The sequence below is a fragment of the Crinia signifera genome, chromosome 19 (genome assembly GCF_055691185.1).
Source record: "Crinia signifera chromosome 19, ASM5569118v1, whole genome shotgun sequence".
Classification (NCBI taxonomy): domain Eukaryota; kingdom Metazoa; phylum Chordata; class Amphibia; order Anura; family Myobatrachidae; genus Crinia; species Crinia signifera.
This window is the reverse complement of record NC_139226.1, coordinates 115,141,532-115,163,050: the sequence shown is the minus strand read 5'-3', so window position 1 is coordinate 115,163,050 and position 21,519 is coordinate 115,141,532. Positions and strand designations below refer to the sequence as shown.

The 21,519-nt window shown below is 47.2% G+C and overlaps 1 protein-coding gene across 1 annotated transcript in view; it reads left to right on the top strand.

The window, feature by feature from the left end:
* Positions 1-21,519, top strand: part of LOC146042916 (carotenoid-cleaving dioxygenase, mitochondrial-like) — a 72,726-nt gene that overhangs the window by 36,375 nt on the left and 14,832 nt on the right. Inside the window, exons 6-10 of the mRNA XM_083163200.1 lie at positions 5,457-5,585; positions 11,081-11,241; positions 15,064-15,231; positions 17,472-17,609; positions 20,640-20,825. Coding sequence (XP_083019326.1) covers positions 5,457-5,585; positions 11,081-11,241; positions 15,064-15,231; positions 17,472-17,609; positions 20,640-20,825 — 782 coding nt within the window. The remainder of the gene's footprint in view (positions 1-5,456; positions 5,586-11,080; positions 11,242-15,063; positions 15,232-17,471; positions 17,610-20,639; positions 20,826-21,519) is intronic.

Sequence of the window (21,519 nt, the reverse complement as noted above, 5' to 3'; positions counted from 1 at the left end):
AAACTCTGGAATACTTCTGGAGCTTGGTAGAGTAAATGTGACAGCTTTAAAGCTTCCATAGAAACCTACAGCGGCTGTGACTGCTGTTGTAAATGGAGTGACTGCAACAGACATCTGCTGCAGTGCCTCCTTCATACATTAGGGCAGGGGTTCCCAAACTTTTTTTGTTTATTCACATATTTAGCATTGGAAGACACAAATAATGGATTTGCCTTTTTTTTTTTGTTGTAAACTATTTATTTTTTTTTTAAGACATTTTATTTGAACATTTTTCAATAATGTAACAGACATAACAAATACTGTAAATAGTACATTATCGCACAGAGAGGAGTCAATTGTAGTCATTAAACATAATCCTAATCTGGACCATCATACATTTCGCAGTTTAAAACATCACAGGTATATATCAACATAGGATTTGAGTATAGCTACTAATCAATGCCATCAGAGAAGGTGGTAAAAATGAAATAATATTCGTCAGAGACAGTTTCTCTTGACCTGAGCCCACTGGTCCTGAGTAAAAAGGGGACTCAGGGGTATGCTGTTCCCACCAGTTGTGAGGTATCGGGGCCGATTACAGATGGAGTAAAGGGGGAAGAATGCGTAGTGAGAATTATATCTAAGTCTGGTATAATAGCCCACTTCAAGATCTTAGGTCACAGCAGAGTCTGTCACTCCCACTGTAGCGATATAGTAAAACCAATAATAAACATATTTGGAAAGTAAAAATGAAAGAATAGCATCAAAAGGAAAAAGGGGGGAAGGTGGGAGGGGGGGGGGGTAGATGACAGATGGGGGGACAATACAGCACTCACTGGGAGATACCTTCAGTAATATATTAATTCTACATAATCTGTCGTAGCATAAACCAAGTGGTGTTTTCGAAGATTTTTTGAATGGATGCCTGTAGTGTGGGATCAAGTGACTGAATGTAGAAGTCCCACTTAGCATAGAAGCGTATTACACCCTTTTCTATATCACAGAGTGATGCCTGTCGTTCATAAAACAGTATTTTAAGAAGTGAGTTTTTCAACTCCATGAGTGACGGAGTCGACTTGTGGATCCAATGGGTCAAAATTATTTTTTTAGCCTGGACCAATATCAAGGTGAGGAGTGAGAGTAGCTTTTTTATGGGGTCCAAGGTTCCAATTCTTGAAGTTGAGGAAAAGTACGGGGAGGGGATCGTATGTGAGCTGCAAGGAAAATAAGGCATTCAGGAAACCCAGCACCTTCCTCCAAAAAGTCCTGATCTTACCACATTCCCAAAAATTATGGAAAAAAGTGGCGCCGGTTATTTTGCATTTTGGGCACAGGCCTAGATCTCCAGGAACAAAGTGGCTCCTCTGTTGCTGTGATATATAGGCTCTATTGAGGAATTTTAGGTGGGTCTCCTGAAGGGAAGCAGATTGTAGGTGCTTGAGAGTAGTAGGTAGTTTCTTTAGCAATGATTGGGTCGGAGGGAGGGAAGGGATATCAATTTGCCATTTGGAGTCCAATGCTTGAAGGAGTTTTTCCCTTGGGAGCATTATCAAGGACTGGTATAGGTTTCTAATCCTGTATCCCAAAATATTATGTGGGGCTAGCAATGTTAGGATAGGGTCTGAGGTGATTGTGGAGGCAAAAGGAGGAGGTAAAGATTGAGCATAGTGACGTGCTTGTAGGTACATGAAGAATTGGGACCGAGGTAGTTGGAATTTATCCGCAAGATCTGTGAAAGAAAGAATCGTTCCTCCTGGATCAAAGACATTGCAGATAGCTGAGATGCCCTTCTGACGCCACTCTAGAAACAGGGGGTTATCTAGTCCCGGGCTTAAAGTTGGGTTGCCCCAGAAGGTAGCATGGGGAGTATTAGTTGGATTTCTAGTGAAACGTTTGTGGATAGTAATCCACATTTTATAGGTTTCCCTGAAGAGGAGATTATCCCTTATATCCTTGGGAAGTTTATTGCGTGGGGTATGAAGTAAGGCCGCCGGGGCATATGGATGAAAAAAGGCGCGTTCTAGGCTTTCGTTAGTGTATAGAGATCTGTTTAGGAGCCAATCTGTAGCATATCGGAAAAGGGCAGCTTGTGAGAAGTTTTGGGCTTGGGGTAAGCTAAAGCCTCCCTCTACCTTGGGGAGAAAAAGTCTGGCCAGGGGCATTCTTGGTTTTTTTCCTGACCAAATAAATTTGGTGACCATTGAGTTATAGCGGGAGAGATCCAATTTAGTGAGAGCTAGGGGTAGCATTTGTAGGAGGTAGGATAGTTTAGGAAAAATCACACTTTTTATCACAGTGACACGTCCATAAAGGGACAGAGGGAGAGTCTGCCATCTTTCCAATAATTTCGAGATGGTCTCTATTACAGGCTTAAAATTAACGTTGTATAGTGAGTCAAGGTGTAAGGGAATCATAATGCCCAGGTATTTCATTGGTGAGGTACAGATAGCGAATTGTCGTAGCGTAGGGAAAGAGTCAGAGTATGATGAGGGCCAGGCCAGGGGAAGGATACAAGATTTTTCATAGTTAACCCTGAACCCCGAAAAGGATCCAAAATGATCTATGAGTGTCATGGCCTCTGGGACTGATTCAGGGGGGTTTGACAGGAAGAGGAGCATGTCATCCGCAAACATACTCAGCTTGACCTCTTTGTCTCTTATTTTAATCCCCGAGACCGAAGGGGTGGCTCTCAGCTTTACGGCTAAGGGTTCCAGTGCTAGGGCGAAAAGCAACGGGGAGAGAGGACAGCCCTGGCGTGCGCCTCGTAGAAGGCTAAAGGGGGGGGGGGGACAGATAACTGTTGGCCAGGATTTGGGAGGTAGACTGTGAGTAGAGGTTCATGATTGCAGTAATAAAGGGTTCTGGGATTTGGAAGTTTCTGAGTGTGGTGATGAGATGGTCCCAGGAGACCATGTCAAAGGCCTTTTCGGCGTCTAGGGAGAGAATAGCCTGTGGTGGGGGGGTTCTTAATGAGTGATGCCATTGCATAACTGTGAGGAGTTTTTTGACATTCAAAACAGAGTGTCTGCCCCATATGAAGCCTGTTTGATCTTTATGGACAATTGCCGGGAGAAGTAGTTTAAGTCTGTCAGCAAGAATTTTAGTGTAAATTTTGTAATCAGTATTTAGGAGTGATATAGGCCGATAGGATGAGGGCTGGGTAGGATCTCGGCCCGGTTTCAGGATAAGCTTAAGAAGTGCAGAGTTAAAATAGGGGGGCTGGGGGGTACCTTTGAGGAGGGAGTTAAACATAGTTGTTAATGGGGTGATCAGTTTGGGGGCTAGTAATTTATAGTATTCACCCGTCAAACCATCAGGGCCTGGTGCCTTTCCTGATTTGAGGTGGCCAATCGCCCCAGTCACCTCCTCTTCAGGGATTTCGGCCATTAGTGAAGTAGCACGTTCGGCATCCAAGGTGGGAAGTTTGGTCGTGGCCCAGAAGGTGGTTTTGCGATCCTGATCTACGGGCGCAGTGGCATATAGTTTCGAATAAAACCTATGGAGTATGGCCGATATGTCTCGTCCTCTATGGAGGAGAGTACCAGCATCATCTCTCAGGGAGGTGATCGTGGTGGGGGGGTGTTGGCCTTGCAGGAGGTTGGACATTAGTCTGTTAGATTTACCACCAAATCTATGGCATTTACTTTGGGTTTGGAAGGACAATCTGTTTTCGAGTTTAGTCAGAAGGGCATCAAAAATAGTTTTGGCTTGGGTAAACGCTAATTTGTTTGGGGTAGTAGGTGAGGTTTTGTAGTTCTGATAGGCCACCGTCAATGCGGTCTGTGCTTCCAAGTAGTGTGTAGTTCTTTCCTTACGGAGATGGGAGGTATAGGAGATTATTGTGCCCCGCAACACTGGTTTAGACGCTTGCCAATACATGAGGGGTGAGTCAGTTGATGCCGTTACATTGTTATGCTTATAATCCATCCAAGTGGACTCAAGCAGGGATCTAAATTTGGTTGAGTTGGCTAAGTGACTAGGAAACCTCCAGTTTATATAGGAGCCTCTATCCTGAGTGGAGCGCAGGGAGGTCCAGCATGCAGCATGATCGGACACAGTAATTGTCTCAATCCCCGCATCCTGGACCCGGGGAAAAGCCTGCGTTGAGAGCAAAATATAATCTATGCGGGATAGTGTACCGTGGGCTGCAGACAGGCATGTGAACTCACGCTCCACTGGGTTGAGGGCTCTCCAAACATCAGTAAGATGTAGGCTGGACATCAGGTACTGGATACCATGCCTGGGGGGTGGTCGTCTAGAGCTGATCACAGAGTCCCTATCTAGTACATTGGAGGCCACGACGTTGAAGTCTCCTGCTAATACGATTGTGGTGTCTAAATAAGGCGTCAGCAGTGTAACCAGGTTCCTAAAAAATACTTTGGAAAATACATTAGGGGCATATACATTACACATTGTGACTCTTGTTGAATGTATGGTGGCCCATGGTGGGCTGGTCCAGATTCCCCACTGGCAGGGCCGCCGACCGTGCCTTCGGGGCTGGCATCATCCTAGATGCAAGCGGCCGCAGCCTGGTCACAAACGGCAGCATTGCCCAAAACAAATATGGCCGCCACATATATGCATATATTATACGCATGTATGCGGCGGCCATATTTGTTTTGGGCCATGCTGCACTGTTTGCTGTGACCAGGCTGCGGACGCTGGTCGCTTTCGGATGACTTCACCCCGAGCGGACCGAAGCGCGGCGGTGCAGCGGACGAGGTAAGTAGTGTCCCCCCCGCGCGCTGTAGCGTCACCCCCCCTCCCCGCACACCCCCCACTCTGTAGCATCAATGCCCCCCCCCGGGCTGCAGCTTGAGCCCCCCCCCCACTGTACCGGGGTGGATTCCGTTCCCAATCCACCCCTGTCTCTCTGTACATGCGCAGAGGGACTCCCAGGTCTTAGACCCAGAAGTCCACGGACGCAAGAGCTGTCCTTTTGAGTTTGTTATTACATATGCGATTAGTATGCATATGGTTGCCAGAAAAAGTGGTGCGACGAGGGGCAGCAGATGTTAGAACATCCCACCCTCTACCTGCTGCTTTCTAGTGATCGGCTAGGCTGCATCTTCAGCTTTTTGTACCGCTTCATATAAATGTAACATCACTGTAAAGGCCCCCATACACTACTGCGAGGTATCGCATGCGATAATCCGCCAAATACCCGTCGTTCTCTGTATGCTCTCATTTCGCATATGATGTATAATACTCTATGCGATGCCATTCGCTGCCATGGCAACCTCTGGATCTGTTCTGACGTGCATGGGACCACGCATCGGATTGGATCTGGAGTAAAAACACAGGATTCAATGGCCCGAAAGTAGAATTTGTGTGAAAAAATGGCCATATATCCTTTAAGTGTATGTTCACAATGCATATAGTAAATGTCAGCAATAATGATTGGTTATTATAATGGTAATGAGGAAGGTTTTGCACAAGAATACATTCGTATTTCATTATCCTCACATTATTTCTAGGCACATGTTACAACATTATTAAGGTTCCTGTCCAGGAATCAGAGGAAGAAGACACACTGCACGGTGCACAAGTTATCTGCTCCATACCCGCAAAGGATACATGGAACCCATCCTATTACCATAGCTTTGGTGAGTGCCTTTATGATGTAATAGTATTGTAATGACTACAGTGGTTATATAGAGACATAGTGCATCATGCGTCTATAAGCCAAGCATTACACGGAAATGTGCAGTACATGCACATCTGCATTAATTTATACTAATTACATTTGCCCATATTCTGATTGAGTCGGATGGCTCCGAATGCGGACGGCCGGCCGGCCGATGGTTGGTGTTTGCGCATGTGCAGAGGTGTATCTGAATACGGCGTGAATTCTGTACAGAAAACGATCGGTTGGAACAATCCGAACAGGGGGTGGAGAGGGGCGTGAAGGGCTGTGTGGGCTCATTACCATATGCGTACGCCCCGCGTTTCATGGGCGTTCCCAAGAAAACGCTGGGCGTACATATGGTAATGCGGCCGTGACGCACGTGTGGGGGGCGGACATATGACATAGCCGGATGCCAGCTGCCCGCCCATATCCCTGCTTTTGTACAGAGAAATGCCCGAGTGGTCTGGAGCACTCGGGGCTGCCTGACCTCTCGGTCCAGCATTCGATGTTCGGCGACCATCGAATGATGGGGGGAGGTTCCCACAGATGGAGGAGGTGTTCACATGAAAAATCCACTCGCGGTCCGTTCGGTCGGCATCTTACCACATTCGGATGGTGTGAGCGATCCGTACGGAAGGCGGGGCTAAGAACACTCGGTCCGAAAATACGCATCCGACCGAATCAACTAGAATAAGGGCCATTGTGTTTAATCAACATTTTTTAAAACCAACTAAAATTATGCAAACTGGTACCACTGGTGTATATGTAATGGGCGCAAGGTAGGCAGTGCACAGGGGCCCCTAGGCCCAAGAGGGCCAACATCTCTCACCATACAGGCATTTAATCAATACAAGTGTCCTCAGGAACGTGGCGCAGATGCCATGTTCCCAGAGACCTGCACATGTGCAGTAGAGTCTAGTACAATGCTGAAGAGGAGGGCACCCAATCGGAGCCTGCACACGGACCCCGCCTCTCTTTAAGCTCCCCTGCCTGGTACAGAAACAGTACAACCTCACTTTCAGGGAACACTAGAGGTCTTTATGCAGTAATGGTCTATTGGGGCCCACACACAGGGAAATTTCAGCCCATTTTCGAAGCGATCTGGCCAGATCGCTTCGAAAATGCCCCACGCTCAGTGTGTATGGGGCCATAGTGGTAGTGATATGCGGCACTGCATTATCGCCAGGAAATTAAGATCCTGCATGTGGGATAAATCTAGTGAAATCACCAGTGGCCCTGACAGGTCGCTCAGCACACAGCGCTGACACATCGCTGTGCAGCGCTGTGTGCTGAGAGATCTTGCTGAGTGATCTGAGCGATCTGCTTTGCTCAGATTGCTCAGCACAGTCGCCCCATATGTAGGCCCTTTATGATATCAGCCAGAGGAAAAGATTAAGCAGAAATTCCATAGGAGAACACATATAGGGGGAAATTTGTACATAGGCGTATTCATAGGCAGTCGCATTTTGGGCATTTACTATTACTGAAATATGCTGATTCATATTGTTTTGACTTGTGTATTTGTATTCTTATTCAGAAATATGAATGCATACGCCATCAAAAGAATACAACTAGGAATAACCATTCAGTCGAATGGTGATTCCTAATTTACTAAGCAGCCGATAATTGCAGCGAAAATACGCCTGGAAAATACAACTCATTTTCCAGGTGTATTTGTCATTAGCCTGCACGGATCAGTTAGATCCGTGTACGATTCAGTGTAAAAAAATAGAATGATTAAATATATAATTGGGGGGAAAAAATGGCGTGTGGGTCCCCACCCACATCCGTAACCAGCTCCGGGCACAAACAGCCAGTCCTGGTTTAAAAAATGAATGGGGCTAAACAAGTAGGGGTTCCCTTGAATTTTTAAAACCAGCACCAAGCTCAAGGGCTGGTCCTGGTTCCCGATATACGGGGGGACAAAATGACTGCAGGAAGCACTAGCAATGACATATAAGAACAATTGGCTATTGGAGCTGGAGAGTGGAACCTGCTAGGCCCTCCAAAGCACCTTAGCCTAGTACTTATGAGCCGTTTCCCACCCCCTCCCCCCTCCGCCGCTGACTGGCCATGTGCAACATCTCCAATTTTAGCTAGGTGCCAGCAGCTACCACAGCTGGTTTGACTAGCAGATGAGCAAGGGGTGGACGACTGTCACACCAGGGGGCTCAGTCGACAAGACTGAGACCTCTGGTGGGGACCTGGACCGGTACCTGAACCGGGGAGGTTGGAGAGGACCCTTGGACTGCGCGACAGTGCACCCAGAGCCAATAAGCAGTCAGAGGTAAAATACAACCGGAGTTTATTTGCAGATGGTTGTAATAACGACAGACAGTAAAGTATGCAGGAGTAATGACAGTTCATGCAGATTGCAATACTTTACAGATATGATGAATGGTATCGATGGTGGAACATCGGATCCGGATATCGGATATGGAGATGACTGTGGATCCGGAATGACGGACGGGAGATGACTGTGGGTCCGGAGTGACGGACGGGAGATGACTGTGGGTCCGGAATGACGGACGGAAGCAGGAGATCCGGAATATCGGATTAACGATGAGACATCGATGGTGGATGATGCTGGAGCATCGGAAGGACCAGAGTCCCGGAGCTAGGCTTGGTCGCTGGGCTGAGAGGCAGGATCACAGGCGGTGGAATAACCTGGACTTCACAGGAGATGGAACAACCTGGAACACACTGCAGCATGGAAGACAACACCAGCAGATAAATACACTTGCACGGAGACAAGGACAGCTGACCATACACTGGAGACAACTGAAGCACTAGCAATGGTTCTGAGAGCTCCCTGCATACTTATACCCACTGGGTGGCCAGGATTGGCCGGGCAGGTATGACAGGGAGATCAGAACCAACAGGATTGGACAGTACAGACATGTGACTGGGAAGAACATGGCAGCCCCCATGTCTGCTATGGCGGGAAAGTGTGTTTGTGCACGCCATGCTGGATACTGGAGCAATGGCGGCGGACAGATGGATTGCCGTGCACTGGGGACTGTCACTGGGAGACAGGAGAGCGGTGCGCCGCGCAGCCGCGGACTCAGCAGCGCTGAGAGGACTGGAGGATGGCAGCGGTGATGGCGCACGGCAGACAGGACGCCGGCAGAGATGACGTCTGGACCGCAAGCTGAACCTGCGGAGGCACTTAGCCGGTAAGAAAGTCTGTCTGAGAGCTCGGATCGTGACAACGACTTTCCATAGCGTCCTGCTATGGAAAGTCATCCACTCCTGGGAAAATCACTAAAATACGTGAAAATCGCCCGATTTTCCCCATCATCGGTATGCATGCATGCTGGCCAAAATCATCCAGTGTCTATGGACCTTTTTACTCTTCAGGAAAGCCCAATACATTTTCAAGACATTCCTTAGTCCAGTGGTTCCCAATCTTTTTCGAATTACCGCGCCCTAGAGCATCAAAATATTTTCAAGGCATCCCTAGGCCAAATGCTTCTTATCGAGAAATTCAGAAAAAAAATATTAAATTAAGTGCATTGTGTTTATGTCACAGTTATCTGGTGAGGGACAGGATTTGCTTCTGTTTGTCCACATATATTATGATTGGCAGCCACAAGCACTGGTTTTGCCTGGTACATTGACCATAAATAATCTGAATTGATCTTGGTCCACCAACACAAGGCACCCCTGCAAGTGTCCCGAGGCACCCCAGGGAGCATAGGCACACAGTTTGGGAACCACTGCCTTAGTCCATGCATCTAAATCACATCTGTGAGCCTGTTCACGCAGACACTGGATTGCATGTGTAGTCCAACCTACGCCATTGCACAGAAGAAAAAAAACTTTGTGCAATGTAAACATTGCAACAGACTAAGGGGGCGATTCAGGCCTGCTCGGTGCGAGACGAAATCTCTACCCCGGCCAATTGTTGGGGTTTGCGAATGCACATGCGGGAATATGGGCATGTGCAAGCCCCGTGGGCAAACGCCTTCAGCAAGTTTCACGCTCATCGGGGCGTTTTCTCCAGGAGGGGGGCGGGCAGGGGGCGGATGCAGGGGACCTGCCCCCTTTCTTGGCCATTTCCGTCCAGAATGAAAGTAAACCTAGACTTACTTTTATCCATGAAGGGAGGAAAAATCATTTGCTGGTGAGCGACCATAAAATTATTATTTTTCCTCTGTGTGGTCGCATGTGAGCAGATGTGTGAGTATATACATCTGCTCACATGCTATGGCGGGAATTTGGTTGGCAGGGGGGGGTTGGGCGTTCACTAGGCAGGGAATATATGCTGCCTACTGAACAGGTCTGAATCAGGCCATAAATTAGCCTATTTATCAACAGGTGACAAAACTTGTTTCATATTATCAATGGAGTTCGAGCCAATCAGCCCCCCACTGTCATTTTTCAGACATTGCACCATTACGATCTGAACACATGACAGTTGGGAGCTGATTGGCTGGAGCTCCATTTATAGTATGCAACGAGTTTTATCACTCATTGATAAATGTGCCCCTTAAGGCCCCATACACTATGCGATCTGGGCACGATTTCACCCGATCCGGATGAATCGGGCCGTGAAATAGGCCATATCGCACATGTAGACATACTGTCCGACCCGATGTGCGGTCCCGTGTGCATCAGATCAGAGTCGGGAGGTTGGACCGGCTGCACATAAGATTTGGTAAATCTTATGTGCAACCCAGATCCGGGCAGGCGACGGAGAGCCGTGAGCGACGGAGAGTTGTGCAAAATATCACAGGCAACTCCCGTGGAGCTGCAGGCGGAGAGAGCAGGGGGGCGGCAGACGCTGGCGAGGGAACCAGGGAGCGTGCCAGCAGCTGGAGCACTTTAAAAAAAAAGCCTATACAAATAAATAGGAAGCCATTGATTGGCTGAGACCTCTCTCAGCCAATCAGCGTTTGGCTGAGAGAGGACTCAGCCAATCAGTGGCTGCCCATTCATTTGTATGGGCTTTTTAAAAAAAAAATGTAAATGCTCCCTCTGCTGGCACGCTCCCTGGTTCCCTCGCCAGCATCTGCAACCCTGCTCTCTCTGCCCTCTCTGCCTGAAGCTCCACGGGAGTTGCATGTGAAAGTTTGCATGCACAACTTGGCACATGAAGTGCCTTATCGCTGTGACCCCTCCTGGGGATCTGCTGGGACAATCAGGTCCGACTTGTCCTTTGGGGGCCTTTAGAATCAGGACCTCAATCCTTTTCAAGGCTTAACACATAAAACGTGAGCTAAAAGTTGGGTAAGGGACTTGTCTGTCTCAACAGTGCTTGAATCCGGACAATAAGGCACAGCTGTAGTTTTGTTATGTAAATGAATCTGTTACTTATGTTATAGTGGATACGATTTTCTGAAGTCGGTAACCTCATGACAGCTTGAAATTGGATCCATGGACCCCAACACTGTCCAATACCGCTAAACATCACTATACATTTTTATGATGTGAAACATTTAATTATTTTTGTTTATATACATTTCTTAGGGATGACAGAAAACTACATTGTATTTATGGAACAACCAATAAAAATGAATGTGATGAAAATACTTACCAGCAAAATAACAGGGAAGCCGATATCTGACTGCTTGTATTGGGATCCAGGACATGACACTGTATTTTATGTGGCAAATAAACACACAGGGGAGGTAAGGTTGGTTTTATATGGCAGTGATGCTGATTGTCCATAGTTTATAGGAATTATTATGTGGATGAAGCTTTGTTAGGGGTAAAGACTTTCTATCGTCTGAAGCTAAGCTTTTGATAACTTGGGGCAAAGACGAAACTCATACAAAGTAGTCACTGTTAGCCAGTTTGGATACATATGTTAACAATGCGAAGACTGGAATGTGTGTAGGGTGAGGGAAAACCCAGTACTAAAACCTGTAAGCACACATTTATTCTGAGGTTCTGTGCTATTTACACTTTTCAATGGAGCATGTAGGAGTGACTTTCTCAAAATCAATGACTAAACATTGCTCTTATACTCAGGGGCGCCGACATGTCGGCCAGACCCCGGTAAAATGAAGGGGGCATGGCCATCGGGAGGGCCCCCTGAAAAAAAAAGAGAGGGAGAGAAAGGACAGGTTGCCACTGCAGCTGCCTCTCTCCCCTTTCATGCCGGTAGTAGAGTACAGGAAATGGGGAGCTAATTCTTAGTCTTCTGCATACAGTTGGGTTTTAGCAATAGCAGAGGGTCCCACAATGGTAGTAGTTAGTACCGGCAAGCTGCTATTGAGTAGTTACTGGGCGGCACCCATTGAGGCTGATGGTGCTGGGCTGAACCCAGTGAGGCTGGAGGTGCTGGGCTGAACCCAGTGAGGTTGGAGGTGCTGGGTTGGATCCAGTGAGATAGGATATGCTGGGCTGGAACCAATTGAGGCTTCAGGTGTGGAACTGGACCCAGTGAGATACAAGATGCTGGGCTGGTCCCAGTAGAGTTAGAGGTGCTGGGCTTGGCCCAGTGAGGCTGTAGTTGCTAGGCTGGACCCAGAGCGATAGGAGTAGCTGGACAGAACCCAGTAAGGCACGAGGTGCTGGGCTGGACCCAGTGAGGCACTAGACAGACCATCAGAACCAAGAGTCTGTAGCCAGATACGTAGCAGGAAGTGACAATGTTTAGGCATCTTCCTGTACAAAGGTCGAGACCTTTATACCAGCACCTTTGCTGTGATTGGTGCAGAATTGACTCCAGGTGGAAGAGGGGTTTTGATTGGGCTAGACTACTTTATGCCCAACATCCAAGCTGGCTGTTGAGGAGTCCGTAATCCTGATGTCGTCTTCCAGCACCCCCTCCTGGTGAATGCTGCGAGGGGCAATGGATGGAGCCCAGCGGCAGGGACCCACCTGACAAACAGCGTCCGGCGGTAGCAATCGCACCTCATCCCCAGATCAGCACAGGCACTGAGCAGCCTCCCCCCTCCCCACTGCCCAACTCCCTGCAATGGAGTTGGGCAGACTCTTCCAGCAGACAGGGGCCTAGGTAAAAAGTACCCTCACCCCCCCCCCCCCCCCTCTTGAGGCCACTGCTTATACTACACTACCTCACCCATCGCCTAGCAGTACAGTGATCACCAACCGACACAGAGAACATCACAGTGACTGCCATATAGTATAATACATAGAACACCACAGAGACCACCAGATAATGCAGAGAGCATTAGTGACTTTCATAAAATACAACAACCAGGTAATGCAAAGAGCTTAACAATAACTATAATAAGATGTAATTCAGAGAACATCAGTGACTGCTATATAATTAAAAAAATACAGATATGTCCTCAAACATCTTTGCTGCATTCACACCAAACATCCCCTCATGACATCTCAGGGCTTGTTAGAAACTTATAACATCTGTCACTTTCTTTGTCAAAAAAACCCCCATCTTAATCACAATTAAGGACAAGACAGTGCTGATGAACCTTTCTAATGGGCAGGGCCGGTGCAAGTGATGTCAGTGTCCCAGACAGGGGCCGGGGTCATGCCCCGCCGCTTACCCGCTCCACAAGGGGGGTGTGTGGCCACCTCCGACCCGGTCCAAAGGGGGATGTGGGGGATATGTGCAGATGCCGTTCACCGACCTGGCTCCACTGGGGGAGGGGGGGCTCCAAAGTGCCGCTCTCCAGTGGCCGGCGCCCACAGGCAAGTGCCTAAAGCTGCCTAGTGGTGGTGCCGGCCCTGCCAATGGGAGACTGAGAGGTTTTAAAGGGTGTGGTACAGGGGTCCGACAGTTGGGATCCCAACAGTCATTAGCCCGACGTCGGGTAAATGCCTGTCAGGATCCCGACTGTCGGGATCCTCAGTGGCAAACGCAGGATTTTCAGAAGGGGGTTTCCGGAGGGGCGGAGCAAAGCACGGAGATGGACACTTAGGTGACCCAGTATATGCCGGGTCAGTTAAAGTATTATAGATAGACCAAATATATATAAATAATAATAATAATTATAAAAAAAAAACATATATATATATATATATATACATACAGGGGCGTCAACAGCAGTGTACACCCCTGGGCATAGCAATGTACTGCGGGGTGAGGGAAGCTTTGATGTCCTGCGGGTGGTAGGGGGTATTATATCAACCGCTCAGCATGTAGGACCTTGATCAGTAATTTCCACTAATTACCCCTTTACTGCACAGATGGTGGGAGAAGGGGCATTGGGCTGAATGAAGGGGCCCTGATACATAACTTCCAGGGTGGTAGAGGATGTTTAGTATGCAGAGGAGTGATGTATAGTGGAGTGGGCTTATTATTCACAATTTTCTGGTGGGAGGACAGCTTGCTTGACTGCAAATATTTCCAGTTCCTGGAAATAGATTTCTTAGATTTTAATGGAATTAAAAACTAGAGAATCCCTCCTACCAAATGGTACTGGGAACTAGGGGATCAGAGTTCAGGAGGCAGAGCAATCTGCCCACGAGTATATAATACTACATACCAGGTGTGTGGAGCTGGAGCAGTAACTAGCTGCTGGAAGGCTGATATCTCTGGTTCTGGGCACAGTAGAGACAAGATGCTAGTGTCCACCAAAAGGGAAGAGTCCCAGCTTTTGGAATATATCCTCAGAAAAACTCTAAGTGAGAAAGAACCTTAAATATCTGACTGGGAATAACAATTAACAGGCTTGGATGGGGACCACTGCTTTGAAGTCAGATATCTCCGGTTCCCAATGGCCGATTTTTACGATTCTTATACCCATGGAAAGAGGGGACCCTCAGCTTTCAGCTGAGGGCCCTTAGACTCCTGGAGGGGTTTCTGGGTACTCAGAAACCCCCCCTGCGTGCGCTACTGATCCTGTCCGGCACCCGTTTCAAATAAGTAGGATTTTATTCCAGGCTGTAAAGCAGAACCCAGGTAAGAGCCATGATAATGCAAGACTCCCTGATACAGCAAAGGCTGGGCTGGACCTATTTCTTCATAAATTGCAGAAAAAGTTAATATTGGCTGCAATATGTGTAAGAATGCACAATGCATAGCAGCTTGTTGCTTATAGGGCTGAGTAGCCGCAGGCCGGTCAAAGAATCCATACTGACCCCTGTCCAAAACCATACTGCTGAGCTGGGAGGGGGTGTGACAACATTCCCCCCTCAACTGTTTTAAAGCCTTTTTAAATTTTTCCCGCTAAGGGGGCATGGCCACATGATTAGACCACACCCCCAAAATTTTATCGGGGCCTGGCATACCTAACAGCAGGCCTGCTCATGAGCAGGACCCTCTCTCATTTGCTTTCTTAGAGTACCTCTCTACACTGTACCTGATATGCTAATAAAGGATTTTAGATAAAATATAAGGCCGAGAGATCCCTCTCTATCAAACCGTTCACCTCTTTGTATCATATAATTTGCTGTTATTTTTAAAACATTTTTACTTTGAGAAACTTTGAGAAAAATGGAGTAATATTGCCATATATTAGCTCACCGAGAGCCATATTATTTATTTATTTATCTAAAAGTGTTTTCCTTCGATGCAGCTGCTCTCTGTTAGATACCGCACTCACGCTGTTGCGATGTTACATCAAATCAATGCTTATGAAGATCACGGCTGCATCGTGATAGATATCTGCTGCCATGACGATGGGGAGGTTTTTCATGTATTTCAGCTTCACAATCTGCGCCAATCCGGAAAAGCTTTGGATGAGGTATTGTATTATATTATGCCGCAGATACAGTCTATCATGCTTGTGGAAGAAAACTCACCCATAAACCAAAGGAGATCTGCACAACAACAGCCAGACAGATAATACTGGGGTCAGTCCAGTTCCCCGCAAAGGGTGCGAGGTGCGTTGCTGCAGTGGGCAGAGGCCGGCAATGGCACCAAAACTCACACCCCTCTTGGGTTCTTTTAGTGCTCCACTCTCATATTTTTTATCACAGCCGTACGGGGCTGCAAACAGAAAAATGCAAATCGTCGATACCGTAAGTGCGACATAGCGCCAGACTTACTCGTAACCGGAAAAAACATTGCGGGGAGAAGGGCTGACCCCTATATGTTTCTAGCTTCATCTATATGGCTACGCATTATAAGCATCTTTAGGTTAAAAACAGATGGAGCCGGCCTAATTCTTGCAGTGGCCAGCTCTCGCCAGGGGCGCACGCACACATGACACTCACGCGCGCCCTGTGGCTACGGTGATTTCTCTGCCGCCCGCCGCCTCCCCCGTTGCCTCCCTCGGTGCCCCTCGCCAGTCCCCCGTTCGGAAACTGGGATGCGCGTGCGTGCGTCCAGTCAGATGGAGCGCCTCTGCGCCGGTGATCACCAGCGTAGGCATGCTGGTAATCCCCGGGCAAGGACCAGGGGCGCTCCATCTGTACATCCATTTTCTTAAACCCTGAATTTAAGCTCTTTATCAAAATATAGGTATTCTACTGACCAATCAAAAGAAATGCTCTTGGATCATAAGATATTGAATATAGAAAATCATTAATATGAATCAGAAGGGGTAGGAGTTGTTAGGTCGACAGTGTATAGGTTGATAGTCAAAAAGTTAACCACTATTGGTTGACAATTAAAAGGTTGACACATTAAAAAGGACAACATGTAGTAGGTCGACATAGTCTGAAGGCTGACACAAGCAACAAGTTAACATAAAAAAGGTCGACATGGATAACGGTCGACATGAGTTTAACTTTTTGGTGTCTATGTCGACATACATCGGTGCACTCACCTTTTGACTGGACCTGGACACTGTCGACCTAATGACCACATCCCATCAGATTAATTCTCAATATAAAAACCATTATGATACTAGAATAATAAGAATCATAATTATGAAAAAAAGGGAAGGTGGAACGCAATTATGGCAGTGAACCCTTTTCAGGAATACTTGGCTCAGCCGCTGCAGGAGTCCTGATCTCAGACCTTTTTGAAAGTTGATAGGTACGGTAACATGCACTCCTGGTTCAGGCTCATAGCATGTGCATGGAGCACCTTAGCCTGGAATGACAACTAAGCCCAGTCATCCAGCAATCTCTTAAAGCCTGAGAAGACAGAATATAATCTGACAGCATGAGAGGATTCCAGAAGATGAGCCATCCCTAAGGAGTCCTGTTACTGTGGGGGAGATGTATCAAGTCCTCAGAAAGAGAAAAAGTGATTGTTTAAAGGAACCCTTCAGCTTATAAAGTGGCCTACACATGGGGAGATGAGCGTTCTGAGTGATGCTAGATGGCTCAGCACACAGCGATCTGTCAGAGAGAACACTGGTCCTGACCACGGCTATTAACTTGAGTTATCCAGCACACTGGATATTGATCGCCGGGGCCACACATCGCTACTGCTATGGCCCCTACACACGAAGCGATGTAGGTCGCTAGGTGTACAGTGTTATAGGCCCTATAAGAAGTCAATTTACTAAAAATTTCAAAAATCAAGAGGTAATGAGCCCCATCTAGGAAATAACAGAAGCTGATTGTTGCCTTGGACAACTGCAATACTTTATCTCTCCCCAAGGCTTGATATATCTGCCCTTTATTAGCAGAGTGTTATCGGGATAAAAGCCATAGGCAGGCTAGATGAAGGGTGGCTTCTTCTGTACAAGCACCAAGTCATGGACACAGAGAACATGGCATCTGCATGCTCTGTGTATGTACATTTCCATGTTGTGGTTTAGAGATCCTTTAAGCTATTTATGCAGCACTGATGTCTTATTCCAGTGGTTCTCAAACTCCTCCCTCAGGACCCCACACACTGCACGTTTTCCAGGTCACCCGACAGGTGCACTCTGACTGGCTCATTTTAAAACATCCACAGGAGGAGCTAATTATTTTCCCTTGTGATTCTGTGAGGAGACCTGCAAAACATACCCTGTGTGGGGTCCTGAGGACCGACTTTGAGAACCTGTGTCTTATTCTAAAGTAAACTGTATTTATTATTTAACAGGTCTATAATTTGGTGGCAAAGGCCATTCCTCGCAGATTCGTGCTTCCTCTGAATGTAACCAGTGAGACGCCACAAGGAATAAACCTCAATCCTCTCACTTATACAGCAGCCACTGCGGTGATGAGGCCGGATGGGACGGTAAGTTCTCATGTGGAGTTTTATGGCAGTGTCAGGAATTTAGGTCCTGATTCTGGTTCACTTGCAAGAGCAAATTTTTTCTCTAATGGACAAAACCATGTGCACTGCAGGTGGGGCAGATGTAACATGTGCAGAGAGAGTTAGATTTGGGTGGGGTTTGTACTTCAAACTGACATCTATATTGCAGTGTAAAAATAAAGCAGCCAGTATTTACTCTGCACAGAAACTAAATAACGCCCAAATCTAAAGGTGCCCATACACTGGTGCGATATGGCCTTCTGCGATGAATCTCATGAAAACTGGCACATCGCAGGTGGTGTTGGTGCGATTGCGATGCGACGAGGCATGCTCCCGTGTGCCAGATCTCACTGGCTTCCACAAAGACTTGTTGCAGCCTGTTCAGCCCTAATAGGATTGCATGAGATACATTGCCTGCAAAAGGACCACATACAATGTATCATATGCAGGAACCACATACAATGTATCATATGCAGGAACCACATACAATGTATCATATGCAGGGACCACATACAATGTATCATTGTCCCTCAGGAAGGTCCCGTCCACATTGTAAGAAAATTGCATGCAACCAATTGCTGAGATACATCTCACCAGTGTATGGGCACCTTAACTCTCTCTGCACATGTTACATCTGCCCCACCTGCAATGTACATGGTTTTGTCCATTACAGAGAGAATTAGCTTTTGGGACTGAAGCAGAATCAGGCCCTTAGTCAGGGCTGGTGCTAGGCACCAGAGTTCCCCAGGGGGGGGGGAACACCCCGGCGCTCACCCGCTCTGGGGGTGGTGGTGATGCCGCTCCACCGGGGGTGGGGGGGTGCAGGCGTCGGGAGATGCGGCATAGAGTAACTCCACGGGAGAGGGAGCAGCGTGACGCATCTCGCTCCATGGGGGGGGGGGGGGGGAGAGGGAGCAGCGCCTCGCTCCACGTGGGGTGGGGGGGTGACATGGGGTGGCAGCGGCGACTCTACATGGGGAGGCGGTGGCGGAGATGCGGCGCTCCATGGGGAGGGGGAGGGGAGAGCAGAGAGGGAGAGTGGCCGCCCTCCAGTGGCCGGCGCCCTAGGCAAATGCCTAAGGCTGCCTAGTGGTGGCGCCGGCCCTGCCCTTAGTGTACAGTCAAATATCGCAAATCGCAGCTTGATCACTTAAAATGGTCTTTTTTTGGTACTTGTTTCCTAGCATGGCGCCCATCGGGTCCCATCGCATACCTTAACTTAGGGTATGCGATGGGACCCGACCGACCCGATTTCGGGCTTTTTTTTTTAGGTTTCCCGACAACCGACACACCCGACCCGATTTTACATTGTAAGCATTCTATGTAATGTTAAATTCCTATGTTAAATTCCTATGTAAAATCGGGTCCATTGTATGCCATTATAATGGCATACAAATGCGATGGACCCGATTTTACATAGGAACCAATGTTAAATGGCCCCCCCATACCCAATTTTTGATTGTATACCCACCCTGATGGGTAATTTGTATGTCAAATGCCCCCCCATTGTTAACGTCACCCCACGATGAACGCCAACCCGAAGCGTGGCGAGCTAAGCGAGCCCGCGAGGGGCGGCGGTACGCGTCCTCCGACCTTTTCATACCCCCACTATCCACGTCGGCGTGGAGTTGATTTTATATAGTGTGGCGAGCACAGCGAGCCACCGAGCCCGAAGCGAATTTATCAAGGTGGACCATAGTTGCCTACCCTGCTGCATTCTGCAGGAGACTCCCTGACATAGCAGCCATCTCCCTCTCTCCCTCATTAGTCTAGCAATCTCCCTCATGTCACCTCGCCCACATTATACTGTTACATTTTTGGGGAGAAAAAAAAGGAATGAGAGATAGATACATTTACATTGAATCATCAGCACCATTTCCCAGCACATTACCAAGTACAGTATCTCTTACTAACTGCTTTGGGGCTCATCTACATTTGTATATAAATAATTTTAAAAGATTCCCCTCAGATGTAGCAGTACACAGCCATGCTGCTAGGCGCCACGTTAACAATCTCTTTTCACAATCTCTCCATATATCGAACCAGACACGCCCTGTGGGAGGAGCATGACACGCCCCCTCAGTGGGGCGCTTTGCAAAATTCTACTACCAACTATAATCTCTCTGAAACTAGTTTTTTAAAGTAGGCAAGTATGAGGTGGACGCTTTTTGTACTTTTTTTTTTGCTTACTGGAATAACCTTTAAAACATTGTATTAAAATGTATTTTGGCAATGGCATGAATGTGTATATATATATAGATTTATTAAGCTCGGTGAAGTGATAAAGTGTCAGGTCTTTATCACTAGCCAATCAGCTTCTACTGTCATTTTTCAAACCAAGCCTGTAACTTCACAGTTAGGAGCTGATTGGTCGGTGATAAAGTACCAGCCACATTATCACTTCACCGAGTTTAATAAATCTGCCCCATAGTGTCTGTGTGTAACCGAAACACTGCCGTCTGCTGGCAGCGAGTAAAACTACATCTCTTTCATTCCAGAAATCACAAGGTAGCAGACTAACTGTTCAAGCTTAGCTAGTCATTTAATATTTGTGGCTAACCCAACCCTCCCCCCCCCCCCCCCCCCAAAAAAAAAAATAATAATAATATTGAAATAAATAAATAATACTAATTTTGGGCGGTTAGCTGCAAATATTAAGTATCACCCGAATGTATCAGGAGGGGACGCAGAATAACTCCACTCCCTACTGCAATCCCTCCTGCACTGCCGCCGGCCGCATCCCCCCTATGGGGTACGCAAAGCTGCCCAATGCATCAGTATCAGGCAGCATCGTTTCGGGTTACAAACCTCACTGCCGCCAGGGAGGTTAGCACTGTCCATGCAAGTGCAGACCCCCCGGCAACCAACTAAACACATGCCAGGGATGAGCTCCTTTCAGAACCCCGTCCCTGCGTGTGCAGTATAATACACCCCCGCAATCATACTCTGCTCAGACCCCATTCTATATGCCATCCATAATAAATGGGCCCTTCGGTCATTATGCTTCTCTAGGTGTGGTGCACTCATGAAAACCTATGTGAAGAGGAATCATTTGAGGAGATTGGAAGTCTGGACTTTCCAGCAATCTACTATGCCAAGTACAACACCAAGAAATACCGCTATTTCTATGGATGTGGGTTCCAGCATCTTGTAGGGACCTGTCTTGTCAAAGTGGACGTTGTAACCAAAGGTCTAAAGGTTAGTCAGTTATAGGTTTTACAGTATCTTCTTCACATGACTTCATATACTGTGATGTGATCCGCTTCAGTAAATTGCCCCAATTGTTTGATATTCATAAAACAAAATACTGGGGGTAATTAATTAGAGAATTTGCAAATTGAGTCGTTACTGACTGACTGTGCATGCGTGCCGCTTGCAAGGGGAATTAGCGACTGATAATGCGAACAGATCATAATCACAATGCAGCCGCAGTTTGACAGGAAGCAGACGAATCAAGCTGTTTTCTAGGTGTAAACGAAGGAGGAAAAGACTCTCTCTTTTTTTGGGGCACTCTTGGATTAAGATTACAAACTGTAATCTATTAAGACATCGATAGGAGTATGTATTAGAGTATCAACAGTAAGTTGTACATAATGACACGAGTTGTGTGAGTGGTATGGATTGTTACACCGCTCTTCAGAGAGAACTCTGAAGTGGGAACAGTGTCAATTGGATGGGGTTGGCTGATATAGGTGCTAGTAACACGTGAGAGAGTGGGGTGGATTGTTCCATCCCAGAATGTAGTTATATTAAAAATGAGCTTTTATTAGATTTTAGTAAAATAAACACTAGACAAAAACGTTTTTTAGGCGTTCACACACAAACATATAACATATATAGAATCACACTGGTTAGTTAGTGCCCCGTGGGCATAAGATCCCCTCTTTCAACA